We start from the raw sequence: 23,621 nt of genomic DNA, 5'->3' as shown, positions 1-23,621 counted from the left end.
AAGCAGAAGTAATGAACAGACTGACAGCTGCCTCCCTGGGGCGCTTAGTTTTAGTACTGATGCCTTTAGGAATTCTTTGAAACTTCAGTTTGAGGCTTAATTCGTGCGATGAATCATCGATATTGAGGGTAGGTAGGGAGATTGAAGCAATAAACACTCCCTGCTCAAAGAAAATAATCTCGTGAATGGTTTTTGAATAGACTTATTTAAAGTGATGGCCATAAAACCCACCAGATTTTTAACATGCCATCCTTTTTTCAAATGTTTAAAATAGAATGTTCTCCAGGTAACTCGAAGAACTCTTAAGAAATAAAGGAATTCAAAAAAGAGGGGGTATATGTATACATATGGGGCTTCCCGTGGCTCAGTGGTAAAGAATCTGCCTGCAATTCGCAGGAGCTGCGGATTCGATCCCTGGGTGGAGAAGATGCCCTGGAGGAGGGCATGGCAACCCACTCCAGTATTCTGGCCTGGAGAATCCCACGGACGGAGGAGCCTGGCGGGCCACAGTCCAGGGGTCACAAAGAGCCGGACACTGCTGAAACGACATAGCACACGTGTATACATATGACTGGTTCCCTTTTCTGTGCAGCAGAAGCGAACATGACATTGTAAAGCAACTGTGTGCATGTGTCAGCCACTAAGTCACCTCCAACTCTTAGTGACCTCATAGACTGTAGCCCACCAGGCTCCTCTGTTATGGGATTTTCTGGGCAAGAACGCTGGAGTGGGTTGCCTTTTCTTTCTCCAGGGGATCTTCCCCACCCAGCGATTGAATGTCTCCTGCATCTCCTGCATTGCAGGCACATTCTTTACCACTAAGCTACCTGGAAAGCCTGGAAAGCAATTATACGTCAATAAAAATTAATTAAAAAAGAAATATATCTATTAAATTTTTTTCATGTGTGAAAATAAGAGAGTCTTAACAATTAGGTGGTTTTAAAAACATTGAGCTAAGACTTTCTGGCCCTGTATCTCCTCCCAGCCTTCAGAGGCCTCAGCTGGATGGCGCTCTCATTGTAAATCACACGTGTTCTGTCGCACTTTGAAGGGATGCCCATGTGTTTGGGAAATGTATCCCAAAGTTGAACCATCAGAAGATGCTTCTGTATAGGGCTGAGATTCACCTGACCAAATCTAAATTTGTTGAGCTACTGCAGGACGATGCAGATGAAAAATAAGAATTGTATCCAAAGTTCAGAACATCAGGAGGCATTATCATGGTGTCTTTGTGAAGTTCCATCAGATGAAGGCTTGTCTTTAATCTGGAGCTGTCAAAAGGAATTCTAGAGCCATTGCTTATTTGTTGAAGCAGTAGAACCATATATTTCAGTGTGAAGAAACTTTGGAGCCCTAACTGTAAGTTCTCACCAATGGTGTTAGTAAATATTTGCTGTTGGTGGGACTAGCAGATGTTGGCCATTGTCAATGTTCTTTGCTCAGCTCTCTTTCCTCCTATTGTCTGGGAATGGTCATTTAAAAGGACAATGTAGTTGTAAAGCTGATACTCCCTTAATGTCTTCCTCAAATAATTATGGAAATATTTTGCATTCTGTGGCTTGACAGAAAACTCAGGTAAGATAGCTCATGTTAGAGCAATAAGCTGATTTGAAGATGGGTGTCTCCGGAGTAATATACTGAATTTCAGGGATTAAGGGCAGAGCTGATGAGAAACAATGTGGACCTGAGGTCAGCAGATGACGTCCTGTCGGCCGGGTCCCATCTGCGGCCTGTTTCTGTAAAGGGAGTCTTATTTAATGCAGCCTCAGCTGCTCTTTGACATTCGATCTGACTGTTTTGACACTTTGATGGCAGAGCTGAATATTTGCAAAAAAGCCTGCATGAACCCAAAAGCCTAAAAGACGCTTCATCTGCCCCACAGAGGAAGGTTGTGGGCCCTGACGTAAATGAAGTATCATGGGAAAACATTAAAAAAATGAATTCCCTAAAGGTTTCAGTTTGTGCTGGAATTTGTGGTTGGGTAAGAAACGGGCGTGGGATGCGTGTGTGTGATTCGTTTTGTGAAAATGCAGATATTTACACCGGCCTTCGGAGGCTCTCTGTCCCCTGCAGGTGAAGAGTAGGGGCCGGTGGGGGCCCCTGACAGAGAGAGGCCTCTGCTTTCTGGGGCGCTTGCCCCTCTGACAGCCCCTCAATCCTTAACGCACAGTCTTGGCCCTCAAGCCATTCACCCCAAAGGTGACTTAATGTGCTTCCTTGGCACTGGGCTGTCTTTAGATTTCACCTTGCAATACCACCTTAAACTCCGGCATCTCTTGAGACTTGTGAGTTCAGAGCCACCTTTGCTATCTGAGATAATGCTGACATGGGTCAGATGGGATGCTTAATCAAATAAAGAATATTTCTGTGTCCTTTTCTCTGACTCTTGCTCTCCAGTGTCTGGAGTCAAAAGAATAGTGGGCCAGCTTAGGTTACTTGGGCTCTAGTATCCTCTAACAGGCAATGATAGCTCTTTGCTTAGCGGTTCTGTCTAAGCCCTGTGCGCGATCAGCTGAATTTGTATGGTCACCTGAAGAAGAGCCTCCCTTTTACTGCTATGTCGACCCTTCCCCTTGACTTTGGTTCTCAGATCCTTCAGCACTACTCAGGATTCTATGAGTTGAAGTGACTGATCTTTTACCCTCTTCTCTGCCTGTCTATCTGATGGCATCTTTTATCATTGCTTCTCTCCAGGGAGCCTGGGGACCCACTGACAGCCCTTTGTATCTCTTCTGCACCTTTGTGACCGTCTGCACCTTTCTTTCTTCACCATCCTTGGGTGATCAGAGCAAGTGAAGGGGCAACTGTATGTCCGAGGCCAGTGTTAACCTTGGCTTCCACATGAACCAGACGGTTATGCAGGCGTCCCTTCAAGGGACAGTTGGAACCTCACCTTCATCTACTAGCAAGCTTGGATAATGGGATATCTTGCTTGAGCTGAGAAGGTTATTGATTAGATATAAAATAGTAATTCCTTTGATTATTGCTACAAATCAAAGTTGTGGCTGTTTTCTGCTAAGGTGTTAGCTCTCTTTATGCTCATTCATTAAATTCAAGGCATAAAGGAAGAAACTTCTTTTTTAAAAAACGTTTTGTTTTTTGTTGGGAATATAGCCGATTAACAGTGTTGTGACAGTTTCAGGTGGACAACAGAGCGACTCAGCCATACATGTGCATGTATCCATTCTCCCCCAGACCCCTCCTATCCGGGCTGCCTCGTAACAGTGAGCAGAGTTCCCTACACCATACAGTAGGGAAGAAACTTCTGATGTTTCCTGTTTATTTTAGATGTCTCACATAACCATGCATGAGGTCACTGACAATTAATATGTATAGATGATCTCTCAGGTATAAAGAGAATGACTGTAGAACAAACAGCCTGGCAGCTCTGTCATTTGCTGAAAACCCGAGTGTGGTTAGCAGTTACTCAGGTCATGGAACTGTTCTCACTAGAAGGGACTTGAGGGACCATCTAGTCCAGTGTCTTGGAGAAGAGGACCCTGCACTCTTCGAGAGGTGATTTGCTTAAGGTAACCCATCTACTTAAGGGCAGAACTGGAGCTAAACGCTTTCTCTCCCCATTCCTAATAGTAGCGATTGTCTGATAGATACTAAAGCAAACAAACCAACAAAGCCCAGTGCTTTGTTGAAATCTGGCTTTAATTCCTAAAAATGTCTTGATTCCAATATACTTTGATTTTAAATATTTATCCCCGAGTTGTGGATGGGTCTGATTCATCCCTCTTTTCCCTGCCTTGACTTAAATGAAATGCTCCTGAGTAAATACATCTCTGGAGACTGTGGTTCCATTTCAGCTGCTTGGTTAGTTGCATTTTTGCAGCAGAAGCTTTGGCACGTGGAGGGCGCGGCACCTTGGCCGTGGCCGTGCCCCCTGCGCTCGTGGTTACCCCGATAGGCAGTGCGGGCAAGGCTAGTCCCACTGCGGTGTGGCAAGGCCCCAGGTGGCCACTGCCTTCTGGTGGGTCTGCTGCTCTGCCCGTTTAGCCAGTGACCTCCGTCCTCCCCGCCTGCCTCTGCTGCTGGGGCCGATCTGCCTCCAGCCCTGGCACCATCCTTTGCCCCGTACCCCCTGGTCACTCAAGACTTGTTTGTTTGGCCACACTGAGTTGTTTGTGAGATCAGAGTTCCCTGACCAGGGATTGAACCCGTGCCCCCTACAGTGGAAGTTCAGAGTCTTAACCACTGAACCGCCAGGGACGTCCCTGCTTAGGACTTTGAAGTAACCATTCTCACCCTCCTGGTTTTCTGTGTCATCAGATACTGCAAACCATGATGCTCATGGGAGCAAACAGGACAGCTTTTCTTTAGAGTTTGGACTGATAGAGTTCTCATTGGAGATTTGTTAGAGCCCTGGAGTCCACTGCCTTCTCCATGAAAACAGACAGTTCTTACACCAGTTGGACTTTACACGCTTTAGGCAATTGTGTCCTGAAAGGGTTGCTCTCTGCTACGAGAGGACCAAATGTCAGCCACACACCTGTCACCGACAAGCCATGCCCATTCCTGCCATTAATCAGAGTGTTTGCCAAGATCCAGTATAACTACATGGTCTTGCCAGTCGAAATGCCAGATTAAATGGAATTGTAATTCTTTTCTCTAATCTCATTTCAAATATTTACATTTTCTTGAATAAGTAAATGGCCTGTATCAAAAAGACGTGCTACTTTAAGAGAGCAAGAAAAGCATATAGTGACTAGCTTAAGACTTCGAGATTTTTTTCAGTGTGACCATTGAATTTAAGATCCTCATGGGGACCAACAAATGGAACCATTCAAAGTCAGTCAGATGTGATCGGTATCAGCTCACGGGTCACAGTGCTGGGGAGAGGCTTCATACTTGATGTCACAGCTGCAAACCTAAGTCACAGTGTATGAAGAATCGTGCAAGTATAAGCAGGGTAAAACTACCTGGACTGTGGCTGGCGGCTTCCATATCCTAGAGTTTAATGTTTGAGGGTTTCATATCTGAGGATACAGAGGGCCAGCATCCTAGGCCATTTTAAATAAGGAGCTTGAATATTCTGGGATTTTTTTTTTTTCATTCTTGGATTTTGCTATCCTAGAGGGGATTCTGGAACCAGTCCCCCACAGACACCGAGGGATGACTGGATATATTTTATCAGCTTTTTATCTTTATGTGCATGGACTTCTGAAAGCAACTGAACTATAAAAATTCAGTGTTGAAGACCTTTGCTTTTTACCACCCACTAAATTCATGGGAGGACTTGATCACGCCCATACTTTAATAAAGATGCTTAAAATTATGTAGTTTTTTAACAAGAAGAAATTTTCTTTTGTGAAAATATACTGGTATTGTAGAGCACCGAATGTCAGTTGACCCTGAACAACACCCCTCCCTCTGGTTTTGGCATTTCCCTCCAAGTCACACCTTCCTCCATTCATATACATCTCAGCTTTTTAAACTCTTTTAAATCCAAGGCATGGATTAGCATTGAGTTCAGTGATGATTCAGGGCCTTCTATTTGTGTATTGTGTAATTGACATTATTTATGAAACTGTTTTTAAGTATTTTTAAATTAAGGTATATGCTTTTTTTGTCGGCTGCTCTGTGGGACACGCAGGGACCTGAGTTCCCTGACCAGGGATTGAACCTGTGCCCCCTGTAGTGAAAGCAGAGCCCCAGCCTCGGGACTGCCAGGGAAGTGCCAACACTACTGTTTCATGAGGACATGTTTGACCATATGTTGTATCTCGTAAGCCATATCAGTTTGAGAAGGCCCTCCCTTAACTGCTATTCCTCTTTTTGTGGTCTGTCTGGTTGGTTTCTTTTTTTTTTTAAATCTTTATGTTCTTTCAAAATAAACTGTACTGACATTTAAAAATCATTCCAGTGTAGTATTTCAGTTTACACCTGTTTTTATGCATTCTACCAAAACACACTTTCCCTTTGGACCTGAGTGTTTACTTTGAGTATCACGTCTTGCTCCTGTAAGGAACGTGATGGCAAAGACAGGTTTGCCAGTGTGTGCTGGTGTACCCTGTGCTTGGGAATTTGGGTTTCTTTTCTAGCTTATGTGGGCCTTATTTTTTCTATAGTTGACTCACATCTTTTGGGTTTATGAAAGGATGAAAGGGAGAAAGAATGATTCATCATTAGCTTTGGTCCAGAGCCTCATAAATCTTCTTTTTACCTAACTAATCATCATCATTACTAATTATGAGACAGGAGATAAACTGGAATTCAGTATGGGCTGGCTTCACATAGAACAAATCCGCGTATAAATCAGGAGGCTGTCCTGTCGTCAGAATTACTTGAATAGCTGAGCAGAGAGGGGAGGAACTGTTTTCCCCTCTGATTTTGTGTTCAGCCTGTGTTTTAAGGCCTACTCTGGGATAAAGTTGGAAATTTTAACTTGGATATGTTGGAAATTGAGTCGTATAATCTAATTTTAAGGGAGCTCGACACCAATTAAGTGAACATTACTTGGAACATAAATTCATGAATAAAGTGCGTGTTGGTTTTGTTGAAAAATGGTGGTGTGGCAGGTCTTGGGGCAGGGCCAGGGGACTGCGCGCCTTCCTGCTCCCTGGGCTGCGCTCACAGCCGCCCTTCGGGGGCCAGGAGTGCCCTGGGCAGATCGCGCCGCGCCTGGCGGGTCCACGGTGGAGGGAAGGAGGCGTTAGCGCCAGGGCTCCCTCAGCCCTTCACTGCCTGGCCGTGCCTGAACGCGCCCTTCCGCCGCGAACCTGCAGCCACGTGTGTGAGTGTGTGTGTGTGTGTGTGTGTGTGTGTGAGTGTGTGTGCGTGTATATACATACATACATACATATATATATATCTCCCAGTGGCTCAGACAGTAAAGAAGCTGCCTGCAATGCAGGACACCCAGTTTCTGTCCCTGGGTTGGGAAGATCCCCTGGAGAAGGGCATGACAGCCCCCTCCAGTCTCCTTGCCTGGAGAATCCCGTGGACAGAGGAGCCTGCGGGCTGTAGTCCGTGGGGCCTCAGAGTCAGAACTGACTGAGCTACTGAGCACTCAGACACTCCTCATGGTCTCGGGCCGCCTGGGCCGTTTCCATCTGAGGGACGTGCTGGGAGGGGTCCCCGGGTGTCCTCCTACGCCCCCCCATTCTTCCGTCCAGCCAGTGACAGTGAGTGCTCCCTGAGCGGGCTGCGGGCTGCTGTGTCTGCCTCTGGCTGAGATCTGTTCTCCGGAGGGGCCATCTAGCTCTCTCAGGCCCGGTCCTGACTTTGCTCTACAATATCAGACCCATGTTTTCAGCTTCCTTTTGATTCTTTAACATCTTCCTGAGTAACTGATTTCTTATCCCTTCCCAGCACCTCAAATGGAGCACAGCCTCAACAGGACTCATCGTGTTTCTCTTCACCTTTCCTCTTCTCTTGTGTCTGTTTCACCCTCCTCTCACTGGGCCTTTGCCTCTTCCCCTTACAATCCCGTTGTCGATGTGGCCAGATCCCACGTGACTGCTCTAAGAGCTGTCAGCACTTTTGATCTCTTCATCCTCATCGCCACTGTTGACTTCGGACACACACACACACACATGCACACGTATGCACACACACGCACATGCACACACACACACACACACACGCACACACACAATCCTTATCTCTTGTCTAATACTACAGTAGCTTCCCAGCAAGTCTTTCCCATCTATCCTGACTGTGGCTGCCTGATGAATCCCACGTCCTTGGCACTCGGGGGTGTCCACAGTTCGTGGTCTGGGGTCTGTGGCCCGGGCCGGGGTCCACTCACCTCTCCCCTCCCTGTAGGCTCTGCTCTCCCTGGCTGGGCCTGCCGGAGGGTGCCTGCAGGTTCTGTGTGAATTTTGTTTTTTCAAAAGGCTTCCGGGAACTCCCTGGTGGTCCAGTGATTAGGACTTCACCTTCCAATGCAAAGGGTGTGGGTTCGATCCCTGGTCAGGGAGCTAAGAGCCACATGCCTTGCAGCCAAGAAACGAAAAACAGAAGCAGTACTGTGACACATTCAATAAAGGCTTTAAAAAATAAAAAAAATAAAAGGTGTCTGTATCAAAGACCTAAACGTCTAGGCTAAAACTGTGAAGCTCTTTCTTAGAGATGGCATCTGAAGGTTACTCTTGTGTTAGAAAAAAACCTAGCCAGTGTCACAGTTAGAGTATAAAAGTAACTTTGTAATTGCTCACCCCTTTCCCTTTGCTCATGCTGATTTCTGAACTTGAAAGTACCCTGTCTTGAAATTTTCCCTGTCTAAATCCTCTCCATAATCCAGACTCTTCACTGGGCCTCTGATTGCTCCATCCAGCTCCAGTAAGGCAAGCATCACTGCATTTATGTTACAGCTATTTACTTGCATAGCTGTTTAAGTACGTCTAGGCTGTGAGTTTCTTATGGGTGGTGACAAGGTCTTTGTTACAAGGGACAATAATAACTACCATAATGCTTGACACATGGTAAATATTCAATGAGAATTTGAATGAATAAATGAATGGAAGAGAAAATACCTTCATGAGTTCATTCTTGCCTAACTTTAAATAGCTTCAGTTCAGTTCAGTTCAGTCGCTCAGTCATGTCCGACTCTTTGCGACCCCATGAATCACAGCTTAGGAGTGGTATTTGGGTCTGATTCATCTTAATAATCTACCATGGCTAGTATTGTGCTTTTTGCATCATAGATACTCAGTAGATATTTATTTTTTATTTTTATTTCTTATTTCAGCTTTATTGAGGTATAATTGACAAAATAGATTGTAAGACATTTAAGATGGACACTTTAAAGTATGGAAATAAGTATGCATTGTGAAAGGACTCCCCACATCTCATTGATTAACACATCCATCATGTCACATCTTAATCTTTTTTTTTTTCTTTGGGTGAGAACATTTTAAGTTCTACACTTAGCAAATTTCAATTATTCCACAACTGTTTCTTGAAATAGTAGATAGATGAGCAGTTGATTATAATATGCGCTTTCTGAATGCTGTTACTATATTTTATTTTCAGTAATTTAAGTCCTCTTACAGCAAAATATTTTAAAATGTTTCTTTTTTTGATTGTCAGCATTAATTTTTATCAGTGATTATTTCTGACTTTAAACTATTTCTACATTTTGATTTTGATCTTAAATCGTAATCACCATGGAGGGGTGTATTCATAATCGCACAAAGGAAATCAAAAAGAAAAAGAAGTTTCTCTTTTTAAGAAAATTGTGAAGGAGGTTATCTGTATTATTAGCTCCTGCTTCTGGGTGTAGGTGGGGTTCTAGGACTAGCAATTATTTCTACAACAATGGTTGGATAGTTTTTTCCAGAGTCATCATGGTTCCATTCAGAATACATAATTTGGATGCTTTCAATAGGAGATGGTCTTGGGCAGCCTTTCTTAAAACATTTGATGGATTCTTTAAACTCCAGTTAAGTGAACCAAGTTATCCTGCCTCCTGTCAATACCAGAAGGCTAACATTCTTCTCCTGGGTGGTTTTTTTTTTTTTTTTGGTGAAGGCTGCTTGCCGGTTTTCTTTGACAATAATACTTGATTATAATCAGTGAATTAATGGTATTTGCTCTTGGTTCTGTTGGTGCAGCCCCAAATAATCATGAAATTAAAAGAACTGACTGAAACATACTCGTGATCCTGTGTATTTTTGTGACCCCTCCTGTCTAAAGATTGATTGTTGTTATTTGGCAGTTGTTTGTTTTGCTTTTTGACTCTTTTTAAAGCCATTTGACAAAACCTGCCTTGGTTCAGGAGATTTGGGGGAAAAGATAACGGATACCTGAGTGTGCTTCTTTGGTGGCACCATTTTAATTACCTGTGAGAGAGGAATAGTCCTAACACACATCCATGGAGTGAGCTGGCTACATGATGTACCTAGATTTGTAGAGGTGCCTGTATCTGGCAATGAGCACTTACGGGGTGGTGAGCAGAATCAGAAGAAGGTCCCAGGCGCAAAGGAAAGAAATTTAGGAAATGCTAGAAGCTTATTGGAAACGAGTTTCTGCAGTGTATTTAGAAGAACAGTTCAGAAGAACAATAAACAGAAACAGCTTGCTCCCTCTGTAGAACATTTGGGGGGCATTGCATACCCTGTAGAGATACTTGTTTCTTTAGAAATAAGAAAAGTATTCGAGGAGAGGACTCGCTCACTCACTGTCCACTGGACATCCCGGGACTCTTCCAGTCTCGGGAGCGGGAAACTTGTACTCATATATCGTGACATCCGGACTTTCGAGCCGAGGAATACATCCATCTCGGCCTGTTGGAAGTAATTCGCTTTGTGTGCGTTTTTGTCTCCTTCAGAAATGGGCACGCCTGAGTATGCTGGAAGGCCGTGAGCGCCCCGACCCCCCGGTGACCACAGCGAGCCCCGCCGGAGGAAGCGCGCCGAGCGGCGGGCTCTGACCGGCCGGCCCGGCCCGCGCGCCCGGCTCAGCATGGAGACGCTGTCGCAGGACTCGCTGCTGGAGTGTCAGATCTGCTTCAACCACTACAGCCCGCGGCGGAGGCCCAAGCTGCTGGACTGCAGGCACACTTGCTGCTCCGTGTGCCTGCAGCAGATGCGGACGAGCCAGAAGGACGTGCGCTGCCCCTGGTGCCGCGGCACCACCAGGCTGCCCCCGGGCTTCTCCGTGTCGCAGCTGCCCGACGACCCCGCGGTGCTGGGCGTCATCGCCATCCCGCACGCCTCCGAGCACACGCCGGTCTTCATCAGACTCCCGAGCAACGGGTGCTACATGCTGCCCCTGCCCGTCTCCAAGGAGCGCGCGCTGCTGCCCGGCGACGCGAGCTGCCGCCTGCTGCCTGGGGGCCAGCCGAAGGCGGTGGCCGTGGTGAGCGTCCCCGCGGCCGAGCAGCAGCCCCTGCAGCCCGCGGCCCCGGGCGACGCGGCGGCCGAGGAGCCGGACCGGCGGGGCGCGGCCAAGAGCTCCACCTGGTCCGGGGTGTGCACCGTCATCCTGGTGGCCTGCGTCCTGGTCTTCCTCCTCGGCATCGTGCTCCACAACATGTCCTGCATTTCTAAGCGCTTCACTGTGATATCCTGCGGCTGAAGGGGCTGCGGGCAAGGCTCCGTGGGTGCCCACTCGGGGCTGAGCAGCTGTTGGTGGGGGGATCGTGGTGAGAAGGCGGGGGGCCCGCTGACCCCGGGGGGCCCGGCGCTGGCTCCCGGGCCCTGGGCCGCCGTCTGATTACCCGAAGACAGACACGAAGGGAAAGCAGGCAGAGCGCTCTCATTCCTGGTGGCGACGGCTTCGAAGATGGTTGCATGCATCCTCATAATCACCTATTAAATGGACTGTAATTTATCATTTCTCCAAATCATGTTACGAGATAGACCTATTCTACTTAGACGTTAAACTGTTGGAAGTGCATACAATGTGATCTTCTCTAAATGTGGTAGATTAAAACAAAGATGCCCTGCATACAAGTAGAATTAAACCTGAAAATCCATGTAAAAAATTGAACCTCAACATGCAGTGCTGGTTTCTTTCCTTTTTTTGAGAAAATGAGACCCTGTCTCCATTTAGTTGCTAAGACTTTTTATACCGTTTTGAATGGCACCCAAATTAAAATAAGTTACGCGGACAGTTGTCTTTTCCGGAAAACATCTGAACGAGTGTTTCCAGTGTGCCGTGTTTTGTCACGTACGTTCGTTTTTCTTCCCCTGTAATTAGAGCTCGCTATGTGTTTATTAAACCGAAGGCCGGATCAGGAGAAATAAACTGAGTAATAATGAGAAATGCCTAATCCCACAGGAAACCTACATGCCAGTTTTTCTCAAGCCATCTCACAAAATAAGAATTTTAAATGTAAATATTGTGTATTTGTGTGTGTGTGTATGTGTGTGTGATTTGATTTACCTCAGGTTTTGAATCTTTTCAGAAGAATCCCAGGAGTAAGACTTTGTAGGCGTGAATGAGTCCAGAGTCTGAAACAGCGGCCACCTTGCGGCCACCTGGACCCCCCAGCGAGGTGTCACAGACACGTCCCTTGCACACTTGCTCCTCTTCTGTGTGTCCAAGTCCTGTATTCTGTGAGGCACAAATGGAGAATGCAGAAGATTCTGTCTTTTCTCCCAGTTGTGATGTATTCCAACAGCTCCAAGTGTTGGTAATTGCTAACAAACCTGGACTGGCGTTTTAAGACAGTCCATGATTATTTCTTAAAAGAGATTGCTCCGTGAGAGTTAAGCCATTTCACATTCCAGTGTCTTCTTGTTGGTAGAAGTGAGACTTTCTCTTGTATTTCAAGATATGTTTTTATCGAGAAGCGTGGCAAGGTGAACTAGCAATGCACATCCCAGTGTAAGTGGACCAGCTCACCATCAATTCGCAAATGTGCTTAAATGTTTAATGGCCTGCAGTTGCTTGCAAAGAAAGATCTGCTGGTTTTAAATGATACATTCTATGTCTGAATATGTGTGCATTCAGACAGAGCTGTGAGCTTTACAGTTCTCGTTTCTTTTATGAAATTTATGAAGCAAGTGGTGCATGCCAAGCCACCCTGCCCCCATTCACAGATATGTCTGTGTTCCACTGAATTCCTGAAAACAGGGGACAGGAAAATAAGGCGTGACTGCCTCCAAAAAGTAAGGCTAGAAATAATCCTTAAGACTGAGATAATTTAATTTACCTACACGCTAACTTTTACTTTCAAGCAGCACAAAATATGCACATTAAAGTTATGGCATTAACTGAGATAAAATGACAACATAATGAATAGAATCCCAAGCTAATATTCATTGACATGAGAATTTGATATAAAAATATGAACTCGGGTTTTTCAAATCTTTCAAATTTGTCATTAGCCCTTTAGGAAATGTATTTGAAATCTCAAACTAGAAATTAGGTTAAAATGCCATTTTATTGTGTAAGCTATTGGGCATTATACAACAAATAATCTAGGATTTGTTTGGTATTAATAATTTAGGTATCATATTAGCTGAATACTATCCTCTATTATGTAACCTAATATACTGTTGGGTTAGTTTCAATTTCTCAAACTCTCCCAGGCTGCTGTGATGCATGTCTGACCTAATTTCTGTTTCTCTTGGGAAAAAAACCCCACAGAAACGTTGCACTGAGGATTCTGCATTTCAAATGGATGTTACCTTGCAATGTTAAGTCATGCCATATTCAAATTGTTTTGTGAATGATATCTACATATGTTTATGTCCTACAGGAAATGACTAGCCCTGGAGTGTAGTGGGGTAGAATCCTACATGGTCTATAGGTTATATATAGACACCGACATACGTGGTGATACAGTGACCTGTGTTTCTTAGCACAAACCCGCAGAGTACAAATGTCCACATACTTTCTACTGAAAAACAATCCCAATTGCAGTTAGCAGTGCAAAATTACTCGGCTCTATGATAGATTCTTGACATTACAATTTAAGGTACAGTAGCAACCCCAAGCAGGATTTTTGTGTGAGTCTTACTGATGTAAAGCCGTTGTTTAAGTGGGTTCTGCCGCTAGTGATTCATTTGTGTACCTGCTTAATCAGTGTACAATTCTGTGTGTGCCGAGTGTGCGTGTGCGCATGTATGTGATGTCTCAGCCTGCCGGATAGAATGTGTATAGGCTTCATGTTGTCTGATGTTATTTGGCATCCACTGCTCTGGCCTCTGGCACTTGCTCATGACCCTGAGAACACATCTACCCCATGTAACACAAGCCCAGTGACACCATCAGCCAGAACTCACAGTTCACATCAGTGAAAAACTCACAACGGAAAGCACAGGAAGTCGGATCTGAAGGCAACCTCTGGTGGCTGGATGTTTCAGACGACTCCACTCAGGCCCACAGAGATGCAAGACAGTTTGTTCTGCAGCGAAAGGGGGGCCAGGACTTTGCACGGCGGTTTCCTCCTGCTCCTTCCTAGACCTGTTGCCCTCTCTGTCGGGCTACGATCTCCTTTCAGGGTGGATGAATGCCCACCCTTTACTAACTTAACTACTGTTTAAGGTCTTTGTTTTTATAGATTTATATATTCGTTTTAGTTAGCATCTACCTCTCTGGGAAATGAAAGGAGGGTTGACTTAGGGATGAGTATAGACAATTAAGGAGAACCATGTGATCTGAATTTTTTGAGTTGCAAAACATTGGTTTCCCCCCTGCCTCCCACTTTACCTGTAAAGGACAGTGAGTATTGTGTAAATAGTAAACTATAAGAAGCATGGATTTTTCTTTATTAATGATCTTGACATAACCAAGAGAATGCTGAATATGCTAAGTAGAATCAAGTATGCCATCAAAAAGCATTGTTTTGGGGAAATTTTGTACAATGACCTGGGGCATAGGTTGTGATGAAAAGGCAATAGGTTCTCAGTTCCAGTCATACTTTATGATCAGAAACCTATAAGATATTTCCTTTAAAAATATAGTTCAGTTTAATCTTGCTCATGACTTAAGAGTGGTTCCCTTGATGGTTAAACCTTGTACTGGTGCAGCCAGCCCTTGGGATCTTCATGATTGGCGCTGCTCAGTAGAATGTTCTGTGATGCTGGAAATGTTCTAGAAGTTATGCTGTCCAATACAGTAACCACATTGGTTACTGGGAAACTGAAATGAAATTAGTCTGAATGAGGAACTGGATTTTGTATTTTAAGTTAATTAAATTGATGCCACTCACATGTGGCAAGTGGGTACCATTATTGGACAACGGATTCTGGAGGGTTATGCAGTGGAATCTAGCATCAAGGTGTTAGTGGAGTAGACAGTAAGGTGGAGAAGACAGTTTGTGGTTTAGTAACCTGAAGTTGGCTTAAAAATTTTTTTTCCTTTCTGGGCTTAAAAATAAATGATCTCAAGTATGACAGTAAAAATGCATTGATTGCCCTTTGGGGTTATTACTTAGATACTCTGGGCCAAGGAAAAATCAGTGAAGCTTAAAAGAGTGCTTGGTAAAGCCCCCTTTCTGGGATCATTAGCTGCATGTGAATCTATTGTCCAAAAATAGTAAGTAGTTAGACAGTAGCTGTAAAATGTTTGACCTGCATGACCTGTACTGTGAAATTGTGTTTAGGGTCTTGTGGCCAAAAAGTAAATGTTACAGAAAAAAAGAAAAAAGCCTAATGAAATCCCTCTTCACTTCCAACATCTTACTTAGACTCCATCACTGCATTAGTAAGGTGTGAAATATAGGAGCAAGCATGTTTTGCAGTGTTCATAGGCAGTGTTTTTGTTTGCCCTTGAAGTCTGCCAGCTCATCCTTGTATTTGAGGGGGGGCATAGGTAGGCATCGTTTTTCAGATGCCAGACTAAAATGTAGGTACTATTTTTAGAGTGAGATCTGACATTGTTTTAGTCTTTTTGTTGTTGTTGTTATCCCTGAAATAATTGAAGATTTGAATTCTTGCACAATGACACTTTGTTTGACATTAGAAAAACATTGCCCATGAAAAGTAAAGACCTGAAGGTTATTAAAGTTACTAACATTGCTTTTTAAGTGAGTAAAGGGAAGCAGAAAATTCAATTTGAGATGTATTTTCATTGATCAGACTCTTCCTGATAGTATTTAATCCAGTCTAGGTTTTTATTTAAAGAGCTCTCATAGTTTTATTTGAAAACTTGTACTGTGTCTAAAGTGGTTAGTCTGCTTTTCATTGTCCAAAATAATGTTAATCAAATGCATTTGTTTTAAATATAGAACTTGTCAATGAGCAGGACTCTTTAGTTTGTCCTTAAAAATGACTACGTGTTTTGCCCAATAATAGATTTTCTCTAGACTCATGAGGAAATTAGAGGGCCAAAGATCACTGGTATGAGAGGAGTGGGATGCCAGTGGTTTGAATTTCTATCTTCTCTTAGAAAAATGATGCTGCCAACTGGTCAGCATCTCGTTCCCATGCGAGAAGGGTCATCAGTCAGTTAATCTGTCATCCTCGGCCCAGAAGGAGAAGCTGTCCCTTACCGCTTTCATCATTCTCAGGAAAACGTTACCCACAAAGCAATCCTTACCAGAATGGGAACTGCAGAGAAGGATGAGGCAGTCAAGATAATTCAGTAACTGTTTGAAAGTGATAGTCTATTTCAAGAGATGATGACTAGTTGCTGAATTTTGTTAAACCTGAAACATTTCTAAAAATATAAGTAGAAATTCAAGCCACTGACTTTGCTGACACAGTTGATTCACTGTATAAAGATATATATCTATACATATAGGTATAAATATATACATATATATAGGCACATGATTTAGCTGTAACTGAAGCTTAAAAAATCAAGTAAAATGTTTGTGATGTTTTCCAATGTGGGTTATATAATGTTGAATTTAGGTATTAATTTCTCAACAAATGCTATAGGCTGCATCCATTTTGTCAAACCAGCTATCTTTGGGAGTGTTTATATAACTAAGGTCTTGAGACTTCTTATATATGAAGAGGTGAGTTCTACCATATGAAGAACATTAGTGGGTGGGACATATAATCTCTGTCTTCCAAATGACTTACTTTTGGCTCTGCTCAAGTGGTCGTGAGCAGAGCACCATTATTCTTGAACTCTTGCAACATGGCTCCATTTTTCTGCACAAGTTTCCTTGCACAGTCGGGCCAATGATTTTTTTTTTTTTTTCAGGATTCACTGCCTGGGGTATCCCACTATCTATATCCCACTTATGATGTAGCGGTGCTTGAAAACACTCATCTCGTTAGCTGGACTTTATTATTCTAGTCTAAGGTTTTTGATACTATTCATATTATAGTCTTTTTTAGAGACAATCAGTAATATTTGGGGCAAAAGTACTGAGGGGTCTCTTGAAGCCTGCAACAGCATGTATGTTTTGTTTTTCTGAGGGATGTTCCCTTATAGCTGGCCTGGTTCTTCTAGAACACTGCTCTAAGCTCATCATGGGATGCAGGGCTGGTAGCCCCTGTGAAGGTCTTCTGTGATCTCCGTGGGCTGGGTTACTGGATTATTCTAATAAGAGTGTTCCAAAGGGAAGCTCAGTCTTTAATCTGACATCTGCATTTTGAGAATCGAGAAGCAGAAGGTTGGATATGATGGCAGTGGAGGAGCATGGGTGGAAAAGGGAGGAAATTGATGAGGCAGGTGCCCCTTAGGGGAACAAGTGGAGGTATCTGTGTCATCTCTCTTTCGAAAGTGGGGGGACACAAGAGCTGGAGTCTTACACTGTGCTGCAGAAAACTCCCGGTTGGCTTTTCCTGGCTGAGAGACAAGCGGACTCTTAGGCAGGCCCTGTTTGGTGGAGGTGGGGCTGTGACCTTGAGTCTGTAGCAAAAGAGAGGCCAGAAAGTGAGACGACGCCGGCATAGAGGGAGGAAACCCATAGTGAGACCGTAGCTCCCAAACAAAGCAGAAGCTGAGGGTCAGTCCTGGCAGAAACCAGCTGAAGAAAGAAGAGTGGGAATTAACTGAGCCAAGCACAATTAGTCACCCAAGTATGGCCCACCGAACTCAGCTCAGGATGTGTCAGCTGAAGACACGGGAAGGTGCTCAGCTGACGGGCGCGTCCGCGGAGGCCCTACTGGTGTCGGTCGGCACACCACACACTTTCAGGCTGGTGGTGCAGTCACTGCAGACAAACTCCAACGATGTCCTCTTACCTGTGGAATGCAGTGCCCATGCCGTGGATGTGACCTGAGTTGAGTAGGTTAATACTATTGGGAAGGCTCATTCAAGAACATTTCGGTTTCTCTCCTGGTTGAGGTCATTTGTTATATTTTTCATTCCACCACTAGTTCCCGTTTCGCTCCCTTGGCAGTTGCAGGAGGCTGGTTTCAGCCTGGGACGGTTACACGCTCCCAGCGTAAGCCACGCAGCTGTTACACTGAGGCCCGGCCACTTGTACGACTCTGCTGGTGGGTTTCCTGGCCTTCTTGATAACTAGTACTCCAGTCAAATGGCTAGATTAATGCTGCTCAGAGGCTGTTAAGTCCTTGACGTGTTTCATTTACAAGTCTGTGGATTATTTATTTTAGAATCTTTTTTAAAGGGCCAAACAGCCCTACAGATAAACGAGCTGCTGGGCTGTGTAGAGAATATTGTCCAAATGTTGCCAAATACTGACTTCATAAGGGGGATATCAAGCTGCTGTTTATAAATCTGAATGTCTTAAAAGCATTCTTGCTTGCTGTCTCTGTTGTAGGTGGTGTCTTAGCAAGTCCTGAGTTTTTCCAATGAACCTGATTTTAATATATGGTATTTTTGTATGCCAATCTGGTGTCTTGTCCTTTGTATATGTGGTAATGTTGATTTTATGACTACTGTTAAAACACATTTGCTATGATTAAAATTCATGAAATGATTTCAAATAGACTCATGTGTTGGTTTTCTTCCCCCCAACCACATGAAGAGGAAGAAAAAAGCTGGCTGGAATTTTCATCATCAGAGACTCTGAGAATTTTAATAGACTTGGGTCATAAAGCAACAAGGAGCTTCTGAGCCAAGGATTTTAAGTGGAGGTGACCTTCAAGTGGCTCCTCTGAGAAGTTAAAGAATGCATTTAATGAGTGAGTCCAAGTGCGTTTTTGTGCAGTTGGGGGTTTGTGTGACTTCTGGTGGCCCCACCTTCACCCTGTACCGTTTAGAAATGATGCTGTTTGCACCATCTTTATGTACCTTGTGCAGAACAATTTCGCGCAGGTCCCTGTGTAGTGAGAAGTACCATGACCTGGTCTCTTGGCTCCGCGTCTGGAAAAGTACCTTTTAACAAATTTTCCCAGTGGTCAGGACTCTGCACCTTCACTGCCGGAAGGTTCAGGTTAAATCTTTGCTTTTGGGGAAACAGGATCCCACAAGCCACCAAAAAACAAAAGAAACAAATGTTTTCTTCTGTGGGACAGAGGGTGTTTGAAGAGCTTTCTTTTCTTTTTTTTAATAAAAAACATTCTGACTTTGAATAACTCAATATCCTATCAGTTAACTGCAGTTCAGTTGAACAGGTGACCTAATTAAGGGGTTATCAATGATCGGGTATGCATGAATGCTAGTGTTGGTATGCCCTGGCTCTCTGGGAAATTAAAAAACGATCCTTATTAAGTTTAAACTTGAGAGAGGTTACTGTGCTTCCATATCCATTTCTTGTACCAAAAAAGCAAGACTTTTAGAGAGTCCAGATGTTTGAAAGTATAAAAGTTGAATCAGCATATTTTAGAATTTCTGGTGTGGATTTCCGTGATCTCAAACGGAGGGCGTCTGTGTGTGTGTGTGTGTGTGTGTGTGTGTGTGTGTGTGTGTGTGTGTGTGTGTGTGTGTGTGTGTGTGTGTGTGTGTGTGTGTGTGTGCGCGCGCGCGCGCGCGCCCGTGCATGCGTGAGCATGTGTGCTGGGGCCAGCGAGGGATTCCTTGTTGTTAGAGCCGCTTGCTCTTGCTTGAGCTTTTCTATCAGCTTGAGAAGAGTTGACTCGAAGAGGGCATTGACGGCATATAAATGCTCTTAGCTCCCCCAGGAGTTTGGCCAGGACTGGGTCCCATCTGGAGTCTCATCTCGACTTCTCTGCAGATGTGATTGGGTCCAGCGCAAGGCAGAGGGGATCACGCGGGAGGCCTACACCTGCGTCTCATCTGGGGATCGCTCACACCCGCAGCCTCTTCTGATGACATTGTTTGGGCGGCCTGCCTGTGGGGGCAAGGCCGGAAGGACAGGGTGGGCCTGCATCAGCTCCGAGAGCCTTGCCGTCCTCACCCTCCTGTTGTGACTCGGGGGGATGAAGTGTCAGTAGCCCAGGGTCCCAGGGGCACGGCGGGAGCGGGCCGGCCGGGTGTCCACCGCAGCCAGCCTCGCCTTCAGTCCTCACGTACATCACCCCGCCAGCTCTCAGCCACACTTCCTGAAATGAGGGCCTGTCCATTTGCCACTGCACTGGTCTTCTCGATACTTCTGTTTCCAGGGCTGATTCTTGCAGGAGGAGACCGTGTCCAGCGTCCGCAGTGGAGCTCGTGGCCGGGGTGAACGGCCGCGGGGTGGGGGCTGGGGGAGGGGCTGAGCGGGAACCAGAGGAGCCGCTGCTTTTCTGTCTGTGGGTTTGGAAACTTCTGCACAATTTCACTTGACCCAGAAAGTGACGCAGCTGGAATCGGATTTGGCCTCTCATTCCCCAGACGCACTGTTGCCTGCAGTCCCCATCTCTCTTCACACTGTTATACTTGACAAATGATTGTTGGTATTGTTATTTTTAAATTTCACTTGATCGTTTTATTTCCGCCTGTGCTGGGCCTCTGCTGCTGGGGGGCTCTTCTCGGGTTGCCCTGGGCAGGGCGCGTCTGCAGGCGCGGCGCGCAGGCGCAGGGCGCGGGTCCTCCCGGCGGGGGGACCCCGCGGGGCACGGGGGCTCCAGGCTTCCGGCCCCGGGCGCTGCGGCTCTCCGGCTCTCGGGCACCCGCTCGGCAGCTGTGGCGCGTGGGCTCAGTTGCTCTGCAGCACGTGGGAGCCTCCTGGATCCCGGGTCGAACCCGTGTCTCCGTCATTGGCAGGCGGGTTCTTAACCCCAGAGCCACCGGGGAAGCTGTGTTGTTATTTTATTATTCTTCACTGGAGTAACTGGGTGTACAGATGCACATGTCTGCAAGCATGCCTGTGTGTGTGTGTGCACACACACGCACCTATATGAACAGTTCATAGACTCTTGGTATAGATTTTTTTTTCTTAAGGTTGAAACAGTGAAGATGTTTCGAGAAAGAGGAGAGAAAAGCAGTCAGGTTTGGCTGCAAAGAAAGGCTAGCGACGGTAGAGTCATGAGAAAAATGAGGAGAGGGAACCTCCCCTGCAATCCTGCTTCCTTCGCTCAGAGCTCCCAGGATGGGTCCCCAAGCACTGGGGCTGCTGAAAACAAACAGGATGGGAACTGGCTGTCCTCTTGAACCTCACAGGCTAGTAGCGGAGACAGGTATTAACAAAGAATGTTTCCGTCAAAGCAAAGGTATGGGCTGAAGCGGGAAGGTGGGTGGGCTGACCTGGTGGGTTCCGGGTAGAAGATAGAGTCAGAAGAGGCTTTCCAGAGGAAGTGTCTTCTAGGATAAGATCTGAAGGATAAATCCGGGTCAGTGAGGACCGTATGTGGAAACACTTTCAGGAAGGGACAATAGGAGGCAAAGGAGGTAGGCGGGCTTTTATGGAGACAGAGCTGGCTCTTCTTGTTAGGCCCCCTGCGGTGGGAGCGGTGCCTTGTGCCTGCTGGACTGTGATTGATGGTATTTCAGGATGACTCCCCAGTCCACGAGAACAGTCTCAAAGGAGGCCTGGACAAAAGCGCAGGTGTGTGGTCCATCCCACCGGCAGGTGTTTTCACCTGTCATCACCACGCGGACATTTCACCTCCTTGTGCTCCCATGACACGTGGTTATTTTCTGCTGCCCTCACCATGTGCAGAAGACGACGTGGGGTCTTGTGTCCCAACGCTTTTGTTATTTGTTTCATTATCAAGTGGATTCAGGGTCCGGTACTGCTGACAGCCTAAGGTGAGAACTGATAAAAGCATTCCCCAAGTTATATTTTGAGAGATTAGCAGGTGTTATATGAAAAATGTTCTATGATTTGAATAGATGAGGAAAATACTAGGTTAAATAGGTTTTTCTTTTTTTAAAAATTGTAGAACTTTTCAGAGACTTAACATACGTATTAGTTCTCTAGAGAAATAGAACCAATAGAATATGTGTGCATGTGTGTGTGTGTGTATTCTCTCTCTTGATATAGACCCTTGAACAACACAAGGATTAGGGGTTGACCCGCCACTCGGTTGAAAATCTGTCTGTAACTTTAGAGTCAGCCCTCCGTATCCGCAGTTTCCCCATCTGTGGGATTAACCAACCCTGGATCACCAGATCATTTAGTACCCTGCTGCTGCTGCTGCTGTCGCTTCAGTCGTTCCTGACTCTGTGCAGCCTTATGGAAGCAGCCCACCAGGCGCCTCTGTCCCCGGGATTCTCCAGGCAAGAAGACTGAGTGGGCTGCCATTTCCTTCTCCAATATAGTACCCTAGTAAACATGTATTGAAAAATCTGTGTATAAGTCGAAACCCTTGCCATTCAAACATGTAAGTGCATGTGTATCTACATGAGGTCTCTCTCTATACACACACACACACACACACACACAAGCAATGTATTGTATACATATATATGACTGCTGCAGTCCGTGGGGTCACAAAGAATTAGACACAACTGAGCAATGGAACTGAACTGATACGCATATCAAATATACATCCAGACCTACATGTGTACACACAGATCTGTAAGTCTGTGTGCATCATCTAGAGAGAGGTTTAGTTCAAGGAAATGCAGAGGCTGTGGCAGGTCCCTCATCCTCAGAACAGGCTGCAGACCCAGAGAAGAGCTGATGGCGCAGATTGAGTCCAGAGGCGGCCTGCTGGCAGAATCCCCGCTTCCTGAGGGGTAGTCAGTCTTTTTTTTAAAATCATCAACCGACTGAATGCCCCTCAACTCCACCCACACTACAGAGAACAGTCTGCTTTACTCTAATCAATTTACTGATTTAAATGTTAATCTCATACAAGAAATACTTTCACAGTAACATCCAGACCGATGTTGGATCAAATATCTGGATACTGTGACCTACCCCAGCTGACTCATAAAATTAACCATCACAAGATGCTCAAGGGCCTTGCAAATCTGTAAATGGGGAATGCGATGCACGTCACTTAGCCCCAACTTAGCTGAGTAAAAACTCATTATTTGCAGAAAACCTATTAACATCTGTTAGAACACAGTTTGGGGAGTTCTGACCTTGAAAATGATAAAATTTTTATTTACCCCACATCATCAAAATCTGGTTTTAAAAATGCGTTAAGTGCTTATTATTATGTAATAAGGCTTCCCAGGTTGGCTCAGTGGTAAAGAAATCACCTGCCAAGCAGGAGACACTGGTTCGATCCCTGGGTTGCAAAAATCCCCTGAAGGAGAAAATGGCAACCCACTCAGTATTCTTGCCTGCAAAAATTCCATGGACAGAGGAGCCTGGCAGGCTACAGTCCATGGGGTCGTAAGAGTTGGTTGGACACGACTGAGCACACATTATGTAGTAAAATTAAAACGGTAACTCATGTTTGCTTTTTTTAATTTTAAAACAATTATTTTACATACAAATGTAAAATAAGCCAGTATTTATATTAGATTTACCTTGATAGTATATTGTGAGTAATCGGCATGCTAAAATTCCATGTACTGCCCACATTACCAATGAAATGTTCTCACATTAGCAAATCTCAGGGAGGAGTATCTATACATCTGCTGTAATAATAAGGCTATGGATGATTTATACTCGAACCAGTGCTTAGAGACCGGAGAGAGTTTGGGAAATTATAGCCTAAAAATTCATACATATTCATTACTACGTACGGTGGGGTTAAAAACAACCCACAACAAACTAAATTGATAATGATGAGCAAAAGAACAACAATTTGCTATTAAGAAGCAAGAGGAGCAGCAATTAAAAAACATGATCATTCAAGGCAGTGCTGATAATGAACACACATCCTTCTCCCAGATTGTAGGAATTCAGCTATTTGCATATGCACATGTGCAGTTAGAAGCCTTGCGATGTTAATAAAACACAGAATTAGTAAAACACTGAATTGGAGCCATGCATAAACTCTCTCAACTTGCAAAGGCACTAATTTCAGTTTAAAAATACTGAACTTATTGAAACATATATAGGCAGT

The 23,621-nt window shown here is 44.9% G+C and overlaps 1 protein-coding gene across 10 annotated transcripts in view; it reads left to right on the top strand.

The window, feature by feature from the left end:
* Positions 1–18,257, top strand: part of RNF152 (ring finger protein 152) — a 75,870-nt gene extending 57,613 nt beyond the window's left edge. For all 10 annotated transcript variants that reach the window (XM_043888896.1, XM_043888895.1, XM_043888894.1 and 7 more), the window contains one exon: positions 10,283–18,257. In XM_043888896.1, the coding sequence (XP_043744831.1) occupies positions 10,417–11,031 (615 nt within the window). In that variant the 5' untranslated portion in view covers positions 10,283–10,416 and the 3' untranslated portion in view covers positions 11,032–18,257. The remainder of the gene's footprint in view (positions 1–10,282) is intronic.
* The last annotated feature ends 5,364 nt before the right edge of the window (positions 18,258–23,621 follow it).

The sequence above is a fragment of the Cervus elaphus genome, chromosome 27 (genome assembly GCF_910594005.1).
Source record: "Cervus elaphus chromosome 27, mCerEla1.1, whole genome shotgun sequence".
In the NCBI taxonomy this organism is placed as follows: Eukaryota; Metazoa; Chordata; class Mammalia; order Artiodactyla; family Cervidae; genus Cervus; species Cervus elaphus.
The sequence above is the reverse complement of the archived record's forward strand: the minus strand, read 5'-3'. Positions and strand labels throughout refer to the sequence as shown.